Source organism: Haliotis rubra, unplaced genomic scaffold (assembly GCF_003918875.1).
Source record: "Haliotis rubra isolate DU_JTF1 unplaced genomic scaffold, ASM391887v1 Scf313, whole genome shotgun sequence".
Classification (NCBI taxonomy): domain Eukaryota; kingdom Metazoa; phylum Mollusca; class Gastropoda; order Lepetellida; family Haliotidae; genus Haliotis; species Haliotis rubra.
This window is the reverse complement of record NW_025766984.1, coordinates 110,599-133,411: the sequence shown is the minus strand read 5'-3', so window position 1 is coordinate 133,411 and position 22,813 is coordinate 110,599. Positions and strand designations below refer to the sequence as shown.

At 40.4% G+C, this 22,813-nt stretch overlaps 2 protein-coding genes across 2 annotated transcripts in view; one reads left to right on the top strand and one right to left on the bottom strand.

Moving 5' to 3' along the window:
- The window catches only part of LOC124283350 (UBX domain-containing protein 4-like), a 39,240-nt gene that overhangs the window by 3,991 nt on the left and 12,436 nt on the right, over positions 1 to 22,813 (bottom strand). The gene's annotated exons all lie outside the window — the stretch shown is intronic.
- Positions 1,156 to 22,349, top strand: LOC124283308 (meiosis-specific coiled-coil domain-containing protein MEIOC-like). The gene is made up of 8 exons (XM_046719340.1): positions 1,156 to 1,259; positions 3,454 to 3,588; positions 5,131 to 5,477; positions 7,028 to 8,476; positions 8,794 to 8,878; positions 12,163 to 12,297; positions 19,883 to 20,063; positions 20,830 to 22,349. The coding sequence occupies exons 1-8, from the start codon at positions 1,164 to 1,166 to the stop codon at positions 21,057 to 21,059; spliced, it is 2,658 nt and encodes an 885-aa protein (XP_046575296.1). The 5' UTR covers positions 1,156 to 1,163; the 3' UTR covers positions 21,060 to 22,349.

Below are 22,813 nucleotides of genomic sequence, written 5' to 3'. Positions count from 1 at the left end.
TAACATTAATGAACAGAAGTTTATTGAAAAAGAATACTTGGGCTACAAGCTCATCGTCTACAATTTACAGATTCATGATGGATTTGATGATGATTTTTATGCAGAAGCATGTACAATGTGAATACCCCCCCTCTTAAAATTCACGTACAAATAAATGACCCACCCTTGCATATCATGTACAAAATCAATTACCCCTCTCCTCCTTCCCACATGTTTTCAGCCCAAAGCTGTAATATTTTTATGTATAAAATTCACCCTTTTTGTCTTAATGCTAAGTTTTAAATATACCTTGTTACTAGATTAAAGCAGTTAAAAACTTCAGAAAGAGGCAAAATTGTCTGAACTCAATTATAGAAATTGCTTTCAATTGCTTGGTCGTTTGGACCACCCGATCAATCTTCGATGTTTTCATGTGACCGGAACTATTACTACACATATGGATCCTGATCCTGGAAATAACAAACGAATACTAAAAGTGATGTTTATGTGTTTTTAATGTTGCGTTACAGGCGTAATACAGTATAATTTCATGAATACGTACACCAGCTGATTGTAACTTGCTCGTTTAAATCCAGCACGCACGCTTGTGTCACCTAGGGCGTGATTGGATCGTGTAGATCGTGCAAGGGTGGAAACCAAGCGTCCTCTTTTTCATGACATACTTTTGTGATAAGATTAGAAGGCAATCAGTAACCCACGGGCCGTCCCGCTTTTCTCGGGTTATTCCATCAATACACACTTGGGATCTCCGGTCTGGAAATAAATATTGCCATTCACTTACCACACCTGTTACCGTACGCGCCTGCAGATTCACTTTTTCGCCATTTGGTTTGAAAAAAACCCCGTATATTTTATTTTTTTCCAAGTAATTTCTTTTCTGTGGCAATCAACACTGAATATCTCCAAACATTTCATTTTGTAAGATCCGTTCAGATATATACAGTATTAGTTGTATCTAAAGACAGCAGTTATAATTTTGCAATACTCCCGTATCGTGTTGTTTACTTAAGCTGTGTTTAATCCTGTTTGCTTATCACAGGTTGATACTTGAGCTTCAACTGTCACTGCAAGAATCAACAGACAGCGCTTTTGGTTTCAATTGAATGTGTCGTGTGGAAAATAGTATGAAAACATCCGATTAGCATACAGCAAAATGAACGTCAATGGCGCTCTCGGTCCAGCTGAATGAGAGCGAAAAATATGAAAATACCAGGATAAGATTGATGAGGTCGGCTGGAAATAACCAGCTTAAGCAGCAGGTAATCCAACTGTGCATATTTCATCCAGTTTTGTGGTTGTCAAATTATTTAGAAGCCGCAGTATATTCACGTCCGATGTCAACATACCAAGTGTTGATGTCGATGGGCTCGATCGTTCGCCTGCATTCCATACGTCAACGTGAGAAATATTTACATGTGCTCCTCGGCGTTGTTTCATCAATCGAGTGAAAGACATGTCATTTAGACATATAAGTAATTGTTTCACGCATTGTGTCTTTGCAGTGGTGAGTCTATTTGAGTCTCCAGTAACGGCTCACGTACGATTGTTATTGTGAATATTCCAGATGACCCGATTGAAAAATCTAAGAAATGGCGCCATCCCAAACGAGAAATGCAGGTATTTCGTATGGAAAGAAAAATCTGAGGAAAGAAATTGTTCATGTGATTTGGGATGCATGCCTCTATACGAGTCCAGCGGTTACAAACAATATGGACGAAACCGTTTTCAAAACATAGTGACTTCTGCTGAGTTGCACGTGAAGCTGGTCGCCATAGCGGACGCTAGGTGTTGTAGCAACTCCGGTACACACTGCAAATGCCACCGACCGAATTACTCTTCAGGAGTGTCTTTGTTTTCGTGACAACACGTATATTGTCGGTTTTCAGCACTGACACTTGGTCCTCTTAATTAATTTCGCATAAGATTATGTTCAGCATCTATACTGATAGAGAGTGAACCGGTCTAAATATAACCACCTTTCAGCATGAGGCCCATGCCCGTCAGCTGTTTGATATTGACATATTCTTCAGCATTGCGTTAACCGTCCTTCATAGCAAGATATGAGTGGATTTTTAAAAGTGAAAAGGCAAGGTCTATAATAGAAAGGTAAAACAGTTTTTGAATGAAACTGAGAGGTACTTCTGTTCTTTATCCAGGGTGTTACTTTATGTAATATTATTTGTATTCACGCAGATTTGGACCCGATTTATGTGCATATGGGTAACACTACTGAGTGGTATACAAAAGACGGTGAAAGCTCATTCATGCAGATCAGAAACAGCTATTAGGTTTTTTCCTTTGTTTGTTGTTTGCACCACACTCAGCAATATTCCAGCTATTAGGTGGCCAAATCAGGCATTTGTTTCATTTTTGGTGTAACATTTGCACATCAGAATGGTCTGTTTTTTCAGTACAGCCAATTACGTCTTTAGCCATCCTAAATTGGCGTCACCCACATTTTATAAAGTTTTGATAAATTCTACCTGTCCATCTGCCAGTTATTGGCATTTTTGTCCATGTTATTTCTGTAAGGTTTAGAAATTACAGCCTACTTTACAGTTATGGCAATTTTCCGCTGATCCACAGATTTCTGCCAATTTTATTTCAAATTGATCAATTCTGTGAATCGTCTGAACCCCCCACCCACCCCCATTCGATGACACGACTTAAGTGAAACTATGATCAAATGTGCATTTTTGATCAGTTCAAAAGGTATGAACTGATTTTTTGTTATACTGCAAAGATAAGAATTAAAACTTACTGTGCAGTGTTTGCCATTGTCGTTTTGGCATATGCTTTGTGATAATGCATACCTCTTCAGTGAAACAAGTTTCATTTTATGTAATCTGTTCACAATATTTATTTGAAATATTTTTATGGTTGTCATTTTTATCAGTGCATCTGCCATAAACTTAAATGTGACAAGGTAAAACTTAAGAAGTAAATGTACTCAGTTTATGGAAAAACAATTTTTTTAGTCAGTGTTCAAAGTTACTTTCAATGTAAAGTTTAATTGTTTTGAAGTTAAATTATTATCTTGGCCTAAACAGGCGTTTGTAAGTACTTGTCGAACGTTATGCATCATGTTGTCATTCTCTGATTTTCCTGGTACAGATTCCATTATTATGCATGGTACACCTTAAGATCCCATGTAGACACACAGTATCACTTGTTGCTATCTATATGGGATGTTTTCAACAAGCACATTATTAGCTTATGCTTTATTTTATTCCCTCAGGCTGATGTTAAATTCCAATAAATTTCCAATGTTAAAAGCAAATATTCCCTAGGATCAAAGTGTTCCCCAGATTAATTTAGTAAAAAAAACATTAAATATTCTCCATGTTCTGTGCTTTCTAAGAAGATTCATGTTCATTAGGAAAGAATGGCTATGTGTTATAGAATAATGGGTTTGCTTTCAGAATTGATAGGATTTCTTATATTTCTTGACAGCCTGGCAGGTACAACCCTGGAGCAAAGCCTTTTGAACCCAACACGTTTGATCTGGATACATACCAGGAAAGGGTGGAGTTAGGTGGGTCAAAGGAGCAGTTCAAGAATTTGGCACCAGGATATAAAAATGGCCAGGTAGGTGTCCACTGTTGGGGTTCAATCAACTGATTTCAGTGGGTTAAAACGCTTGAAAAAATCTGCGAAGATACCACCACTTAATGGTGTATGTTGTACCTTCTAACACCTATGTCAGTGTATATGCCCTTTGCCACTGATAAAACTTCACTTGTGCACGTTGAAATCGCCTTATGCAACCATTAGTCTATAAACAGACAATTGCAGATTATGACAGGAGTGACTCTACAGTATTACCAGTCGACCGTGATATGCTTTTTAGATGATACATATTGCAATATTTTTTTCTGAGAACTGGTATATTGTCCAAGAAATTATGATTGGTTTTTCATTATCAGTATGGTGAAAGTTTAAATCTGCTCACTTACATTAGCCTCTGATGTTTACCTTTGTAATTAATTGGCATACTTTACACACGATGAATTGTATAAAAATGAAATATCACTAACAATACAACCGAGGGTTCGTCTCAAAAGCAAAACCTGGACGGGTGTCATAGACGATCGTTGGGGTCGGGCTGGGGGAGAGAGATATCAGCTAAGATAAGATAATCCTTTTGGGCAATTATACTGGGGAGGTACACGGCATGTCATAACAATTTACAATTAATATCCAGTCCTGTCGATCTTCGGGTGGTCATGCCACCTATATACTACGATGCGTTTCTATGGTTTTCGGGTATCATATTCTTTTACATATCTCAACATAAACTTTATGAAAGAAAGACACGAAAGATGTTAATCACTAGATGAGACATAGTCAACACACATGAAACAGCACAAAATATCTTTGAGATGACCCCTTGTGCCTGCCGGCAGCACGTGCATTTCATGCCAGGTGAGTCGACGGTCCGTTGTCATACCTGGCTGAGCGACCTAATTGCCATCTATAGTCTGATCTATTGTTTTCAGCAGCTATTCGTATTTTTTCTACGTTTTGCCCGATTTTACAATTAAACATGCTTTTCTGGCTATCGTAATACGCATCCCACTGAACGCCCAGTTAGGCCGAAGTGGGTTATTTCGACATATGCTATTTGCAATTGTGTAAATTTTAGGGATAAAGAGTAACAGCCTAAAAACAGTTTTTTTCTATTTCGAAGAGTACTATAGTTTCATTACCCATGGGCCCAGGGCCAACTTCATCTTAATAGTAAAATAGACACTGAATGCAGATACCAATATTGCAATATATTGCAATTGAATTTATTAGCCAATACTCAGCCTCAGTTTATAACATTTTCCCAAACATATTTAATAACATAATGATAAAATATTTTTTACAGAGCACTTTGAAGATGTCACGACAAATGTCATAACAGAATCAGTTTATATTATTGACATGCAAACACACACTTTGCAAGGTCAAGGCAAATGAGCAGGATTAATTTTGAAAGTTTGCTTTCAGGTATTAGTACCGGTAGTTATGATGAATCCTATTCTTTCAATGTTTCTAAAAGTATTGTTGATTTTCTAACAGTATTCATGTATCATGTGTATAGCTTTATTGCATTTTAGTGTATGTCTTTTTTTTTCATTACAGATTGCTACATTCCAGCCTTTCCCTCATTCAAACTCAATGCAGACAGGCTCACAGCTGGTGTCCTCAGATACACAGCAGACTGCCTATCCTGAATGGAGTCACATGACATACAGTTCCAAAAATGCACAAAAACTTGAACCTGACCATGCATCACCATTTTCCTTTGCTTTCCCGGATCATCAAAATATGGGACTCAACAGTTGCTCTAACGACAAACTTTCAGCTTTTGATGACCTTGTCAACAAGATAGTTGATGATGATTCATCCCTTTTCTCAACCAGCCTCTTTGGAGAGTTTAATGAAGAAACTCAGTCACAGGCCACCTCAGATGTCTTTTCCTTTGATGGGTAAGTCTTTCAACATGCATTTGGTATAGCTTTTACTGGTTGTGCCAAAAAGCTCAGTAAATCTGGTTAAAAATTAGTTTGCTTTACTGATATTGCCCAAGGGTGTGCTAAAGTGTGTAGCACCATCCAGCCTCAAATTTATCTTTCCTTGACCATAGGAAACATATACAGCATATAACTAGTGTTGGGAATTGGTTAAAATCTCATGATTGATGATTGGTCCATGACAACCGAACAATCATTGAAAATATTTGTTTAGAATAATTTATCAAATGTTCCTGTTATCTTTGTTAATGCACACACAAAATAAAGAAAAAACATGAAGTTCTTTGAGGTCTCTTTTCAAATTGCACAAAATGCATTTGCAAATGTCACATCTATAAAGGAGGACTAGTATGTTAGGAACATGATTTTCCTGAAGTCTTTTTAGATAAATTCAATCATGACTTGGAACGAGCTCTAGTGCTTATGAAATGTAAATTTAATGACACCGACAAAACCAACCTGGTGAAAAATGTTGTTAATGCAAACAAGTGTTCCAGATTTTTTGGTGTTCGATTATGAGAAAACATGTTCGATTGCTTGGTCGTCTAGTCACTGCGACCAATCTTCGATTATTTCCATTAATCGTACCACCACTACATATAACTAACTGATAATGGATTTATATGGCCACCAGTCAGAATAGCCTACAGCATTCTACAACCAGCATCAGCAAAATAATGAATGAAAGTAAAAGGGTCCTTTTGGTCATTACCCTAAGAAGTTAAAAATATTGAAAGAATGTTTAAAGAATTACAAAAGTTGATCAGAACTTGTGTAATGTTGGTTTATCAGAATCAGGTGGTCAGGATTGTTGACTTAGTTGATGGTGTGTCATCATAGCCTGACATGGTGGTACACTGAAAATAAGATTTATACCTGGTTTCTCTGGTCCAGGTAATCATTGTCAGACTGCAATATAGATGTGCACAGAATGTGCCTGAAAAACAAGAAGTCTTAGGTCTTTGAGAGGTCATTGGTGACCAGCTACTCCAAGGAGGTGCAATTCACTTTGCAGAATTGTCCCATGGGCACGTCAGAAACATATGATCATAATGGAATTGGGCTTGGATCCCAGTTCTACCTGACTAGTGTTTCTAGGTTTGTCAGCACCATACTGGTACTCATGGGTTTCACAGAAGTGGTAAACATCCCTGTCTTGTATCACTTCCGTCTTTCCTCAGAAAGTTAGCTGACTCCCCTGCTATAAGCAGAGTTGAAACCAATTCACTCAATCACTCACCCACTCAATTATCATTGATTTACATGCCTGAAACAATATTAATGACAATATGTTGCAATGTATTACAATACATTATACATATCACAAAGGATCATTGCATTTTGCAATGCAAACTTCAAGGCAAGACACAGCCCAAATCAGGACCTAATAAATTGTGTGGGGAAATGCTTCTTGGCCAAAATCCCACCTAAGCTCAGGAGATATTGTTTCCTTCATGCTGATATCAATAATATACATTGCTTTGAGAATAATGTTTCTGTTTCAGTTCACCAGGTTTTGCATCTGGAAGTGTGTGGTCAACCGGCAGCGAGGGTACACCTTCTGGAAAGTCAGATAAAAACTCCACGTCGTATGGAAGTTTTGAGCATGCTTCTAACATGACTCAAAATTTATGGGATGAAAACAGCTTTTCCTCTTCGCATGTTTCAGACACATCAGATCACTTTTTTTCACAGGGTTTTAATGCTAAGGAGGCATCCCGACTTCCCAGTGGCCAGATCAATGAAAACTCCTTTCCCCAACAATTTCAAGCTCAATCTGAATATAGTGGAAAGCAAAAATTGGACAGGTCTTATCAACACATGAACAATGATATGTTCAACGAAATGTCCTCACCACAGAATTTTGCCACATTCCAGAATCACTTAAAGTTAAAACCTTTTCCTTCACAGCCAGCAATCAGTTCTGCTTTTACTTCATCAGCCCATGACACTTCACCAAAGATTCACCATTCTCAGGAACACAGTATGGCTCAAAGCGCCTTTCAAAGTGCTGTGGCTCAGCATGTCAATGCAGCAAAACAAACATATCCAGGCGGAAGTGAGCCCTTCAGCTTCAAGAAAAACAAGACATTCCAGACAACCCCAAGCAAGACTGACGATCAACCTCCAGATGTTGAGAAGCAGATGTTCAACTATTTGCCATCATCTAACTTCAATTCTCACAATGCAGCAGCCTTGAAACACCAGCACTCTTCCCAGCAACATATGCAGCATGACAATGATTTTATGCACCCTATTCATGTTAATACACATACTCCAGTCAGTTATCAAAGTAACTACAGTCTGTCTGACCCTAGTACTCCTAGTTCACCAGGGGAAGGAAATGTTCCCCAAGAAAGACCACAGCATCAGTCAGACACCTCCAGTGGCAATATTCAGGTACCTGGCCATTTCCTGAACAAAATGCAGAACCTGAAAAAGGATTATGTGCCAATCAGCTCATCTACTCCTCTCAGCAGAGAGAAACATGGATTGCAGAATTTTATTCCTCATGGTTTCTACAATCGAAAAATGAAAGGATTACCACATGATATGTTCTCCTCTCCAAACTATGACCGCTGGTCTGCTGACCAGGTTGGTAGAGAGACCCACCACCCTGCACTCGGCAATCTTGATCACATTTCTCCAGAGTTACTCCCCTTTGCCTTTGACCATGACCAAGTTGACAAACAGAAGTTCCTTGAAGAATGTCTCCTCCATGATCAAGGTCTCCGACACTCCCTGTCTCATCATCAGCATCTCCTCCACTATCCTCCCCACCCTCTCTTCAGTCCTTCCCATGGTGCCTTGCCTGCTGAAGCATTTGACTACTTTCCAATTGAACCTTTGCCCAGAATTGCACCTGGATTCATCCCCGAAATGCTCTACCCTGACTTCCCACAATATGTCTTAGGCCTCCATCCTGGCTTCTTTCAAGGAATGCGTTCTTTCAGGTATGTTTCCACAATTAGAATAAGAAAAGGCCAATTACTTTAGCATGTTATACCATGTTTGCGTTTTAAATAATGTTGTAAACAGTTTTAGAATCAGTGAAATATGGCAGTGTTGATATGTATTGCAATTATTCATGAATAGATTTAGACAGGTCCATTTACAATCACACAATTTACTGAAACTATCTCACTTACGCTTGCATGATGCTATTTCCATGGTTTACAATTGTATGTTTACTTACTCACATGTGAAAGTATTGCTGATGAAATTTTAACTGTGGTTTTATCAAGTTCAGCACACATTTTCACATTCACAGGAGAAGTGGACCCTCCAATGAACTTCATCTTAAGCTAGAGGAGTGTTATGAGCAGTTCAAGGCAATTGAGAAAGAAAGAAAGAAGGTATTAAACAAGATCTTAACACTATTGTTATATCGTTTGGCCGCAAGCATTTTTAATGACAACCTTATGTCTTCGATTTTCAACTCATCACAGGCCAGATTGAATGCTGGATTCTCTGGAAAACTATTTGAAATTTCATGAGAAAATACACATAACAATTATTTAATTGAAATTAACTGATGCTCAACCCATCTGACATACAAGACCATGCAAGCTTCAGGTCAACTTCAAGGTAATCTTGTGTCATTGATAGTGCTGTCAGTGTTTGAAAAAAACAATTGCCAATATTTGCATTTCTAATCCTATGCTGAAAATTGTCATAGATAATTTTCTAAAGAGAGCTATGGGTGAACAATAACACTCATTTATATAACCATGTTAGATACAAATTTTGTTAAGGGTGCCACAGGGCACCAGACAGATAATTAAGGTGTGCCTTTTTGAAAGTAAGTGTTCAAATACCTCTTGATTATCCAGTTAAACTTAAAACATCACAACAATTATGTCATTTCAATTTTTTGTTAATAAGTCAGTAAACATGAAGTAGACCTGTAAACTAGTCTTATCTCACAGACCCTGAACCACATTAATTTCTCTTCTGCTCAGTCCTTTTCTGCAATTCCAAAGCTCTTAATGAACCAAGTCTAGATTTCCTCAAGTTCTGAATCTCATTTTGGCTCCTTTTCAATGTAAATGGGATTATTTGTTACGATCAAAAGTATTGTGAGATATAAGTATTAAAAATATATATTCAGAGACTTCATTTAATTCAGCTTCATTTGTCCCTGACCCATGAACTAGGTTATCATCCAAAATGGCTTTCCTGTTATGCTGACTCACTGGCATCCACCTAAGAGTGCCACAGATAAACAGTCTGATGGGGTACAAAATTAGCTTTTGAGTAATTTAGGTTGGTTAGATTTATCGCATTTTCGATTACATGGAGGATGGTGTATATTAGCTGTGCTGACATGGCACATTGCCAATTTTTCATCCATGCCATTTCAATAATTGACGTGCCTTGGCATTCAAATTCTGCGCCATTTTGATCCCTGCAGTGACATCAATTATGCATGGTTGATGAGAGTGTAAGTGTGACAGCTGATTTGATATTAATGACAGTGCTCCAGATATGGAGCATATCAGCATATGTACGGCTAAATGATATGCAGATATATATGAATGAAAAATAAACAGATTATCATGTAATAAATATCATAAGCTTGCTGTGGTTGAAGTAATTGAAATGCATGATGAATCTACTACATAACTGGAGAATCCTCATTGCTAAGCAGTTCTGCATCAGCAGATATGGCTTCATTCAGTTTTGATTGGCTAAAAAAATAACCACTTTGAACATTGCATGTTTTCGTTAGTTTTCTCTGATGGTGAAATCTGAAATTGCATCTCATTCAGAGAAAATTATTGCAAGCCTTTTGTAGGTTAAAGCAATGTGTCTATGCTAAGATACTCAGTGAAGGATGTGGTCAGCGATATTGTCAGGGAAATTGTACATGACGTACAAAATTTTTGCCAGTCACATCTTTGACTGAAATACTGTGGGGAAAGTAATTCGCATGGCTTGAAATTGGGATAAGTGTAGGGTCAGGATATCAAGAACTTTTCTAGAACTTGTGTAAGGCAAGGGAGACTACTGACTGACTGACTGAGTTTTAGTTTTACGCCGCTTTTAGCAATATTCCAGCAATATCACGGCGGAGGACACCAGAAATGGGCTTAACACATTGTGCCCATGTGGGGAATCGAACCCGGGTCTTCGGCGTGACGGCAAGGGAGACTATCAACGTTATTATTGGCTTACAATGCCAGAGCAAAGAAACTGAAGTTACAATCATGTGGTGTTAGCTCAGATAATGACCAGCCAACATCACATGAGTATAATTTCTGGTTCTTCATCTTGATCTTAACATAATAAGCAGGAGATAAATTAGTGAAAGTTGTACCTTTTAATAGATGGAGTTACAGTTAGTCAGTTACTATTCACTGTTCAATAGTCACTAATATTGTGCAGGTAATAGTTAAAAGAAGAGGTGATACCTGCTTTCAGATAGTCTAAAATGGTGAAACCTCATTCAGAGAAAAAAAAATAATTAAGATATAATGTTGACTTTTATTAATCAAAACATAGAGAAGGATAGTTCATTTATTACAAGCTGTATGTAACGAACAGCTGACAGACCTTTTGAAATGACTGCATTGAAATGTGCCTTTGTAAGTAAAGAGTAGATTCAGTAACTCATTTTCACATACCACTATAATAGTTTTGAGTTGCTTGCAAACAAATATTCATGAAAATGCATAAAAACCTAATGATAGATTTACACTGCATGATTAACCAATGCTTTCCTCTTAAACTTGCATACCTCTTTATTTATCTCTAGGTTACTGATCAAATGCAGCCACCTTGCATGTATGATTTCTACTGCAGTGAATAATACATGAAAAAGTTACTGTCTCATTCCTTGTGATGTAGTTACTTTATTATTGAGTGTTCATACAACATGATTGTGGCAGTACAATAAGATACAAATTAGAAGTCACCAGAGATAGATGTTTGGGCAAAATGTTGAGTAAATTAACCTGTTGGTGCAAAAATGTCCAACAACTGGACCCAAGGGAGTAAAATACATATACATGTATACTGAATACCCAGAGAAAACTATCAGTACCCTGTGTCAATAAAGACCGCCTCCGTGGGGTAGTGATTAGAGCGTCCGCCCGGAGAGCGGAAGGTCACGGGTTTGATCCCCGACCGTGTCATACCAAAAGACGTTAAAATATGGTACTTGTTGGTTCCTGCCTAGCGTTCGGCATTAATTGGTACAACAAGGACTGGTTGGCTCGGAGTCAGTATAATGTGTCTGAGTGGGGTATTCATGCTTCACTGCAGCATGGTATCTCAGTGGGCTATCACTTTGAAACCAGCTTAAGTCTGGGCTACTACAAGCAACCGCACATACACATACGTCGTCATATGAGCGAAATATTCTCAAGCACGACGTTAAACCCAATTTCACCTCACCTCACCTGTGTCAATAACTTGTGAATAAATACTGAGTGGTTCATGAAATATTATGGAGTCCTATTTAAAGGAATATCCAATAACACCATAATTTATGGTTTGGAATTTGTGGTATTGATATTTGTTCTGTACGGGAAATCCCTAATTTGTCAATGTCTGCATAGTACTTTGTTCTGTTGCAGTTCCTTTTGTAATAACTCATAGCCTTATGTAATTTTGCCTGTAATTACCTTTTTTGAAGACGGAAGCAGAACTAGCCAGACAGAATCCAGGAAAGAAAGTATCAAGTGCCAACAATATTGTCATTCCTCGACTACCATCAAACCCTTCTAGAGTGGATCGACTTATTGTGGATTCCTTCAGGGAACACGCAAGGGTATTGATTTGTGTTCTTCATACAGGTTTTGGCTTGCCAATCAAAACTAAAGAAACATTTTGAAATGCTTTCTCTCATGCTAGTTATTTCTCTTTGTGAACTTTGCATCACATTAGTAGTTCTTTTACATAGAGATCGTCCTTGGGGTATATATGCATTTCTGCGGCTGAAAATGTCATGTGACAGTTGTATCAATGTTTTAATAAAAATATTGTACAAAAAATAATTATTTTTTATCTATTATACGACTCCCACCACATGGAGTTACCTCCCTGCTACGCATGCGCAGCCAACCAGGTAAGCACCTAGGCCCGTATCATCATTCCTTCTGCTGTCGCTCAAGCGTTCACACGTGTTCTGAGTTACAAAACTGATTTACTTCTCTTGTGAAGGAATGTCTGAGACTTCAACAACTGTATGTATGGTCTTTATTCGTTCTTGAAAAAGACAAAGAACAGTTTTATTGACTTTGCAGTCTGTTATTTCTCATTTATGTGACTTTGCAGGGGTTCAAAAATCCAATCGCCTGACGACGCCCGGGACCAGTCAGTTTTCATTTCGGGCAATCAGATAATGGTATCTTACTTGTCCGTGGGCTACTAGATAATTTCCACTTATGGTTTCAAACTGCAAATAAACTTTGATTTAGTTATCTGCTCAAAATGTAGCTATTAAATTTCGCAATGATAATAAAGTAGAGTATTCTTTCTTTGCTATTTATCACTTTTCAATAAATAGTCCAGGAAACATTAACATCAAATACCATGTTGATTTCTTCTTTCATAATTACATCATCATAATTATGTCATAAAATCAGGGCAAGTGGAAAATTAGTCAGGACAAGTGACTTTCTTAAAGTCACTTGCCCTGTGGCAAGTGGCTTTTTAAAAGAAATTTGAACCCCTGCTTTGTATTAAATTTTTACGCTAGCTTTCCCGTGGTTTCGCACGTGTTGCTATTCCATGGCGGGAAGTTCAGCGCCACGTGGTTGAAATATTGTGTTATTAACCAAGTATTTCATGTTGCGTGGTCGCATTCACATAATTTTCAATGTTTTGTACATGTATATTTATGCTGCTATGTTCCGCCGTTAGCTACATGCTTGCGTGTTTGCTTTCAGGCGTTTACTTGGTGTACTGTCTGTGGGCAGAATATCCCGAAAGCTAAACCTAAGTCTTGGCATAAGTCGCATTCCCAATCTCAAACCCAATCTAGTGGTTTTGATATGTCAATAATCACTCACTTGTTTCAGCAGCACATGGACTCCGTGATGTCCCTTGTTCATGAGTCCGTTGGAGGTCTCCGCCAGGAGTTCCTCGCTCACTCTGAACAGGGGACCGCGAGTCTGGGGGTGGGATCGCTGAGCCCGGCTCGATCCCTTAGCCTGGAGGCAACTGTTCATCCTTTGCCCATGGCTTCGGGTCTAGACGCCTCGGCTACCCCGGAGGGGGAGGGTTCGCTCCAAGTCCCCCTCTCGGTGCTGGCGCAGGGACCGTTGAGGATTCCTTGGGTTCCGGTCCCTGCGCAACCCCGCCCCATGAGAGTGGACGAGCCGGTTCTGCCCGGTCTTCCTCCTGTGTCTTGGGACCGTGGTTCGAGTGTTGTCGGTTGCCGGAGTGGGGAGTTTCTTCGGCTCTTCCCTTCCCGCGGCGTCTGTGGGTCGGGGTTTGGCGCCTCTTCACGAGGAGACATGAATTCTGACTCTGGCTCGGGTGCCAAGTCTATGGATGTTGGGGAGGTTGAGGAGTCGGAGAGTACTTTCCGTTTCTCGTAGGCTCTCCGGGAGGTTAGGCAACGTATCGCCGAGTATATACCCCAAGCCGCGGTGCCGACATGTCGCTCGGACTCAACTGAGTTCCGCCTGCCGGGCGAGGCGTTTGCCCCTAGGCAGCCCTCGCAGACACAGCTCCGTATCTTGCCTTCCCTGGTGCAGGACGTGATGGATCCCCTCCTGGTTGAGTCACGCCTCCCGTTCGATTTACCCGAACTCGTTAAGAGGTACCAGCTGGGGGATGATTCTCTGCGCCGGTAGTTGACGAGTGCATGTTCACTTCGGTCGCCCTCGGGGGAGGCTCCGCTTCCTCAGATGCAGCTCCGGCTGCTAAGCAAGTGCGGTTAGTTCCACCGTTTGCCCTAGCGGGCGCCCCCCTACAACACACATACCAGACTTACGAGGAAGTCTACCGGAATGCCATGCAGCAGGTGCGGGGCCTACCTTTCCTCTATCCAAAGGTCGGCTCTGGAGGCGGAAAGGAGCACTGGGGATGTTTCCCCAAATGTTGTTCTGCTTCGCCAATTTATCCAAAGTGCAGGCCCACCTGATGCGAGACAGTTTGCGGTCTGCCGCGTCTACGGTGATGTGCGCAGTCATGGGGATGCGCAAGCTGTGGCTGTCTACATCCTGTTTTTCGGCAGCGACACAGCAGACCTTGCTGGCCCTTCCGTTTCGGCTGGGAGCGACGTTGTTTTCGGGGGGACAGCAGGTCATTTGGGAGGCTGCTGCAGCAGCTACCTCCTTCAAGGACTCTAAGGCCTTGTTGGAGCAACCGCAGGTTTCTCGCTCCCGTAGTTGGTTCCTCCTCCGGGGCGCAGCCTACGCCCGTGTCTGCCGGAGTGGGAGAAGGCTACAAGCAACACTGGGTTGCTATCCACCGTCAGTGTCGGCCATCTACCACTGTGGAAGCGAGGCCCGCCAGAGTTGACCGGCATACATCACACTCCGGTACCTCATGTCCGGTCAAGGCGGGTATACCGCGAGACGAAGTTCAGGCTTTGCTGGACAAGTCCGCAATAGAGCCCATACCACCGGGTGAGGAACAGGCGGGGTTTTATTCCACATACTTCTTCGTTCCGAAGAAGGACGGCGGGTTTCCGTCCCATTCTCAACCTCATGGGGTTGAATCGCATGCTAGAGGTTCCATCCTTCAAGATGGAAACACTTCACTCGGTGATCTCCTCTGTTCAGCCCGACGATTGGCTTACGTCGATCGACCTAAAGGATGCGTATCTACATGTGCCAATTCATCCATCGTTCAAGCAGTACCTCCGGTTCTCTTACAACGGGATGTATTACCAATTCACTGTGCTCCCCTTTGGCATATCCACTGCCCCCAGTGTGTTCACCAAGCTCATGTTAGTGCCGGCTACCCTCGCAAGGTCGCAAGGAAGGCATTGTTATCCTTACCTCGACGAGCCTAGATTCTACCCACATGGTGATAGACATTCTAGTTCGACTGGGGTGGATCATCAACCTCAAGAAATCAGACCTGGTATCCACTTGTTTTTTCTTGGGGCGAGGTTCACAACTCACAAGGGTCTTGTCCCTTTGTCGCCCGACCGGGTCACCAGAGTACGGGAGATTGTGTCTTCATTCCTCTCCCAGCCCCAGGCACCCGCGCAGCCTTGGCTCCGTCTACTTGGTCATATGGCGGCAACTATCTCTGTCGTGTAGCGGGTGCGGTTGAGGATGCGCCCTATACAGCAAGCTTTGGCGAGGCTGTGGGCTCACTCGGAGGATCTGGAGCAGTGTCTCACAGTCCCCGGGTGGTTGTATCCTCACCTTCAGTGGTGGACCAATGTCGGGAATCTCTCCAAGGGGATCCCTTTGGAAATCCCGATGCCAGCTCTTACAGTTCAAACAGATGCATCCCTCATGGGCTGGGGTGTGGGGGTGGGGTGGGGGTGTGGTGGTGTGTGTTCTGGGCAGCCTGTCGGTGTCCGGACTCTGGTCCGAAGCCGAAGCCCACCTTCACATCAACGTCTTAGAACTGAGAGCTGCTGCGGTTGGTTTTCGAGCCAGGTGGATCTGTTTGCGTTCCGGCGGGACGAATCAGATACCCGTGTTCTGCTCTCGAATACCGGAACAGTGGGCGTTGGCTTCCGACGCCTTCCTGCTTGATTGGACGGGCAAGGTGCTGTGGGCGTTCCCGCCTCTACCACTCATTCCCCGGGTCCTCTCCCAGCTGTCCACCCAGCCAGCTCCGCTACTTGTGCTATTGGCACCGCTATGGCCGTCACAGAGCTGGTTTCCAGTAATTCTCAGGTTTCTGGCTCAGCCTCCTGTTCTATTACCTTTGCGACCGGACATTCTCACTCAGAACGGCGTGCCATACCCTGATCCAAGGATTCAGTGGGTGGCTTGGCCTCTGTCAGGTCTAGCCATGAAGCACGCGGAATTCCTGCAGCAGTTGCAGACACAATTCTGGCTTCGAGGCGGGATTCGACAAAAGTTCAATATGAGGATAGGTGGTCCCGCTATGCGTGCTGGTGTTCAGATAGGGGGATGGAAGATCCCTTTTCTGCGGATTTAGTCCGAGTATTGGAGTTTTCAAAGCTTGTTTGAAAGAAGGCTTGGCGGCTTCGACCATTCGTGGCTACTCCACCGCTATTTCCACTTTCCACACCCGATGGTGCTCTTCTTGGGCAGCACCCTCTTATGCAGCTCCTACGGAACTTCCTACTCTTACCCAGCCTTCCACATTGGGGACCTCTGCAATGAGCACTCACCCGTTGGTGTCCGTTAGACTCTCAAGGTCTATATCAAACAAACACAAGGGATCCGTACAGGTACCCATCTGTTCTGCTGTTACGGTGGCGGGAAGGCTGGCATGCTGGCTAGCAAACAGACACTTTCACGCTGGCTTGTATCGGTCATTTGTGCTGCTTATCAGGCTAAGGGCAAGCCTCCCCCTGAGGGGTTGAAGGCTCACTCGGACAGGGCAGTGGCCACGTCAAAGGCTTTTGCATCGGCACTACCCATTGAAGAGATATGCTCTGTCGCTATTTGGAGCAGGCTTAGCACTTCTATCAGCTCGATACACATTCATGTGATCGTGCGCGTTTTGGCCGTTTTGTTCTCTGCGGTGGACAATGTCCTACCACCCTGACCAAGTGAGTCTTGGTTATCTGGACAGTTGGCGCTGCTTTCAATTGTTTATCATTGATATATCGGCTGTTATCATATTTAACTTCTTTCGATTCTCTCAGGAGATTATGGTCGGTTGTGAGTTAGGTTTCCCCTTTACGGTGCTCTTATGATAGATTCACTATGTGGGTGTTTTTTTTTACTTTCGCACTGTGTGCGAATTGCTTTGCTTAACCTATGAGGTCGGATCTTAGTACTTTCCTCCCTGTCAGTTATCCTCCCATCATGCCTCTCGCAAAAGCTTCGGGACACGTGACAGGTGAGTGTTGTGGCGTCTGTTACATTCTTCATAACGATCTCTATTTATGTGTACTTTGACAGAATTCCCACCTCCCTAGCCTCTGGTCTTTGGGAGTCTGAGTTAATGCATATATGTACCCCAAGGACGATCTCTGTGAAAAAGAATTAGCTAAACCTGTAGAGGTTTCCAATTCTTTGAAGAGAATCGTCCTTGGGGTAGGGCCACCCACCTCCCCACAATTCTGTTCACTGATTTATTCAGCAGAAGGAATGATACAGGCCTAGGTGCTTACCTCGTTGGCTGCGCATGCGTAGCAGGGAGGTAACTCCATGTGGTGGAGGCCGTATAATAGATAAAAAAGATTTTATTTATTGTACAATATTTTTATTAAAACATTGATACAACTGTCACATGACATTTTCAGCCGCAGAAAATGCATATATGTACCCCAAGGACGATTCTCTTCAAAGAATTGGAAACCTCTACAAGTTTATCTAAATTTTAATGTTATCACATAGCATTATCTGCTGATTTTACTGGACCTAAGGACATTTTGCTTGACGTGGGCTTCATATTTGTGCCTGAAATCTCAGAATGAACATGTTGATGAATATTTTCACCCCCACCCAAACAGTCTTGCGAATAATATAGAAATGAGCTTTCTCCTTGTTAAATTTCTATTCTGGAGAATAACTTATAACCTTTATCACATCATACTTTGTGTTCAAATCAGGCTAGCTACTTGGCTTTCCATGTAATACCATTTCATTTGCAGCAGTAAAACCCATTCTGTTTGTTGTTTGTGTGTCACAATATATTTTGCCTTTGAATATATCTAACATTGGGGACCTCCTCCATGCATACCTGATATGAAATGGATTATAATGAAAGTGTTACATGGCTCCCACAGGTCAGGGAAAAGTCGGGGAAATTTGGCATTTCTCTAAAAGTCAGGGAACAGTCAGGGAATTTGGGGTGTTGGTCAGGGAAAAATAAGACTCAGAATGTCGCTAATCAGGTATGGTAGTAGTCAAAGATGCAGCACATGTTACAGACATTTCATGAAAAAAATTACAGTTCAGATAAGAGATTGCTTTTAAGCATAACAACATGTTTTACATAAAGCCCTAGATGGCATGTATTGTTTTCTTAAATCAGCATAAGGTGAATTTGATCTTCTACAGCCGGGTGACATAACAGACATATTCTTCTATGAAGCACAATCAGTTGGATTTGTGAATCAAACAATATTTTGCGGGTTAAAATTCCAAATTCTGTGAAACTGACATAAATTTGATAAGAGCCTTCTTAGCATGTGATTTCAGATTTATAACACTCTTTTGTATGGAAAAACACTAGTCCGAGATAGGCATAGTGATTAACAATAGATAATTGTTTGCCATTCAAAAACATTTTTCTTTATAGGCAACAGATCCATCTCTTCTAAAGATAACTATGTTAACAGATAATTTTCCATTCATTTGTATACTGTTCCAAAATATTATAAATAGTATGATGGCTATGGTGGTTTCTTGCAAATTGAGAAAGCCCATTTTGGCCAAATATGCCCATATAAGTTTCATTGTTAAAGTACAGCATAGGTTTATAATATGCCCTATGCTCTGACATTTGCTGTTTATTCACAAAAAATTGAAAGTGGTTGAATGGTGTTCATAATCTAGTTGTCATGGTTGTACTGAATGTAAAGTTACATCTTGCATGTTTATGCTTTCCAAATACACCTTTGATAATTACAACATTTTGTGATAATGAAGAAATGTGTTCCTGACTTTGAATGAAACAATTCAATTAAATCATTAGTTTCACATTTATGCTCTTAGTCAAAAGCCTTTAATATAAAATACAAAGTTTTCAGATTATATATTATTGACTTCACCTGAGAATATATATTTGATGGTCACGGTCAAATGTTTCTAATAGTATTATGTAACATTGTGGCAGGAGAGTCAAGGAAAATTTTCTTCATCACAAATATCAATATTTTGTTTAATGTAATAAATTAACAAATACTGTGTGTATTTATGATATGTGTGAAGGAAATATCTTAAATGGTGGTTAGGACTGACTGAAAGGGAAGAAGGAGGCCAGTTTTTTTACACTTACATGGTCAGGGAAAAATCTATACTTGTCAGGGAAAAGCCAGGGAATTTTGGCCTGCCATGCCTGTGGGAACCCTGTAGTAGATTATGATGTTTAAGAACTTTGTAGGACAAGAATGTTAAACAGGAAAACTTAGTGTTTACCTTTATTGCACTATTGTTGTATCATTGCACTTGTGTATCATTGATCAATTTGGTAATTCTAATTTTGTGTATACCCACAAAAAACTTCTGACATCATGTATTGTTTTTGCAATACTTGACCTGTTGGTACACATTACTGCAATCTTCCTTTTTCAGATTATAACACTGATTGATAAGATGGAAAAACTAAGAACAATATCCATCCATGCTAATGTCCACTCCTCCCTTGACAAGTGGTTGGAGGGTATCAGGAAAGTCCAGGCTAGAAGGAAGGAGGAAATCGTTAATGCTGCCAATAGACATCGAGCAGGTGTTTCGCGCCATCAGGAAGATAAAGGTTGGATATTTTTGTTTTGAGGCTTGCAATGATGATTAGGTTGCATGAACTAATCTTTGGTCAGGTCTCCTGTCGAGAACTATTCTGGCCAATATGAACAATTCATTGAGATGTATTTTCAAAATGAAACCCTTCACACATTGTCAAAAAGAATCCTTTGTAGCAAGGACAGACAGAGGATGGTTTACAAATTGATCTGTGGAAAATATGTCTCACTGAATTGTAGTCCACCATATAGCTGGAAGATTGCTGAGTGCAGCGTTAAACAAAAAACAAAAAACAACAAAACTGAATTGTACTAGTTATGACATTATTTTTCACGTCCATTTCTTCCAGATCCCATAATACGTTTGTGTAAGAGACAGAGTAGTTTGATAAATGTAATGTCACTTCAAGCTGATGATGTTACAGGCTTGATCTCAAGTACTCTTTGATCCTATTTTACAAAATCATACATCATTTATGTAGCCATCTGCGATTTGGTGTGAATGAATAGGAAAGAGGGCAAAAGACTCAAATATATGGCACTTAGTCTAACTTTTGCCAAGTCGGATTGTGTCTTAAAGAAATATTCAGAAATTCATTCCTTCACTCACTCACTGGTTGACAGATGATCCTTTTACAATGCAAAACATTTTGAAAGAATAAAGTTAACACCATCATTACACCAGGAACTATGCTAAGCTTGTGTTCTTGGACTAAGTTGAAGGACTCGTATGCCATCAAGTATTGATGTAATTTTGAGCCTTGATCTTCTATTTTGCAGATGTATTGGCTTTGGCTGCAAGTATCAGTGAACTTACTGCGCACACTCGACGAGCTAGAACAGCAACATGGTGTGCCCTGCAGATGTCAGATAAGGAAAATCCACTGATTCCACAAGCTGGTGTAAATGTGCAAAGCCCAGTCAACATTGAAGCTTTTGTGAAAGTACCCGACACTGGCAACCCAGTTAATGAAGAAAAAGAAGAAAATATTACAGTGGGAACACAGTGAGGTGCTGAAAGGGTTCAGCAACAACCTCAAAATTTGGAAATCCGTTGGATGTGTAAGACATATTTGTTACTGTTGCAACTACCAATTTTTGGAAAAATTGATGTAGTTGACTGTTGTACACTGTTCAAGTGAGCTGCGCACTGCAAGCTTGTTTAAAGGATCGGCAAAGGCAAACAGGGTTAGTGCTTATTGTTGAACAAAGTTAATCTCTGAAATGCTGGTTGAGTAATAATAATAGAGCAATATGAACTTGGACAAGCATTTGACAGGTATCGTAGCTTGTGATATATAGGTTTAGATTGACCTTTATAGATTTGTGATAGTATTTGAAGTTTATTGTTTTGTTGGATTAACCAGAGAATGCTAACATGTGCCTAGTTCATTATGAGTGGTTTTTGTAAAGCTACTGAGGTGATTTCAAGTCAGACCTTTGGAATATTGAGCATTTTTGTTAACACCGGTGAATCTCATGTATTTGAATAATCTGACTTCTTGTTTCATCATAATTTGTATTATATAAGTTTATCATAGAAGGATAAGATTGAAGTCTCAGTTTTGAACCAGCAAGTCATATATTTCCGTCCAATTCAGACATGATTGTCTCTTCTGAAAATTTGATTATCAGATATTTTCAACCACATAACCAATCGGGTCATGAATGTATTATCACATGTATGAAGAATATTTATAAATAGTAATTATTTTCATTGTATTTTCAATTGTTTGCAGATCTTACATGCTTCTAGAGCAAGCAGTTCATACTTTGATTTTTAGAAGTAAAGAAGATCTGAACTGAAGGTTGTGAATATTGACATGTAATCTGCATACATGAGTTTTAGCAAATTTGACCAATATTGATATCGACTATGAGTTCAAAGCGAACTCATAGAAATTCCATAATATATATATATATTTCTTACAAAGTCCATTCTCTCAAGTATTGACTGAATGGAATCCAACATTTGGAACAGCTATACCTGTTAATGTTCAAGTATTGAAATAGAGATATTAATAAGACCATCACAATGTTTTCTCAGCCAGTTGAGCTACATAGTCCATAGGTTATTTATATGTACACATATCAGAATATCAGAAGTCATAACCTATATAACACTTTCAGATCATAGTCTGTTTTCTCATTTGTCTTGCTTAAACTGTGTAAGGACGTTATTAACTTTACATAGATGCTTGTGTATACTTTGATTTCATTCATATGTATTTAATGATATGTGAATATTTTATTCATCAGTGTTGACTTGAACACTGTCAGAATACCTTACAGATAAAACAACCATTTCACTACATCTTTGTCTCCCTCAAGACAAGACTAAAACACTGGAGACAAAATTCTCACAGGGGCAATATATGTGATGGAGTGAGAAAAATTATGACTGCAGGAACATTGATCCATGCTGTCCAGGCGAGATGCCATGCCATCAAACCCGGTCAGATATCAGTCATGTATCTCTTTCTGGATGGGGCACTAATAGTGATACCATCTGTGGTCATATATCATGTATATTTGTAGTGAAATTAGGGTAAGGAAGTGACTACAATATGCGTCAGTCTGCAATATTTCATGTTGATAGTAGGTAATCAAGACTTTAATATACACCCTTTCAACAGAATTCCTTTTTTGGCACACAGTATTGGTTTATAAGTGGCAGGAAAGCCAGAAATCGTCGGCTTTTCCCACTTAGGAGAAAACCCACGAGCACAAGTACAGTGCCTACAATCCATGATTTGAACCCATT

Coding starts and splice junctions, on each gene's coding strand:
- LOC124283308 (XM_046719340.1), top strand. CDS start 1,164: ATGGCGCTCTCGGTCCAGCTGAATGAGAGCGAAAAATATGAAAATACC. Junction 1,260..3,453: donor ATAACCAGCTTAAGCAGCAG/GTAATCCAACTG, acceptor ATTTCTTGACAG/CCTGGCAGGTACAACCCTGG. Junction 20,064..20,829: donor GCGCCATCAGGAAGATAAAG/GTTGGATATTTT, acceptor TCTATTTTGCAG/ATGTATTGGCTTTGGCTGCA.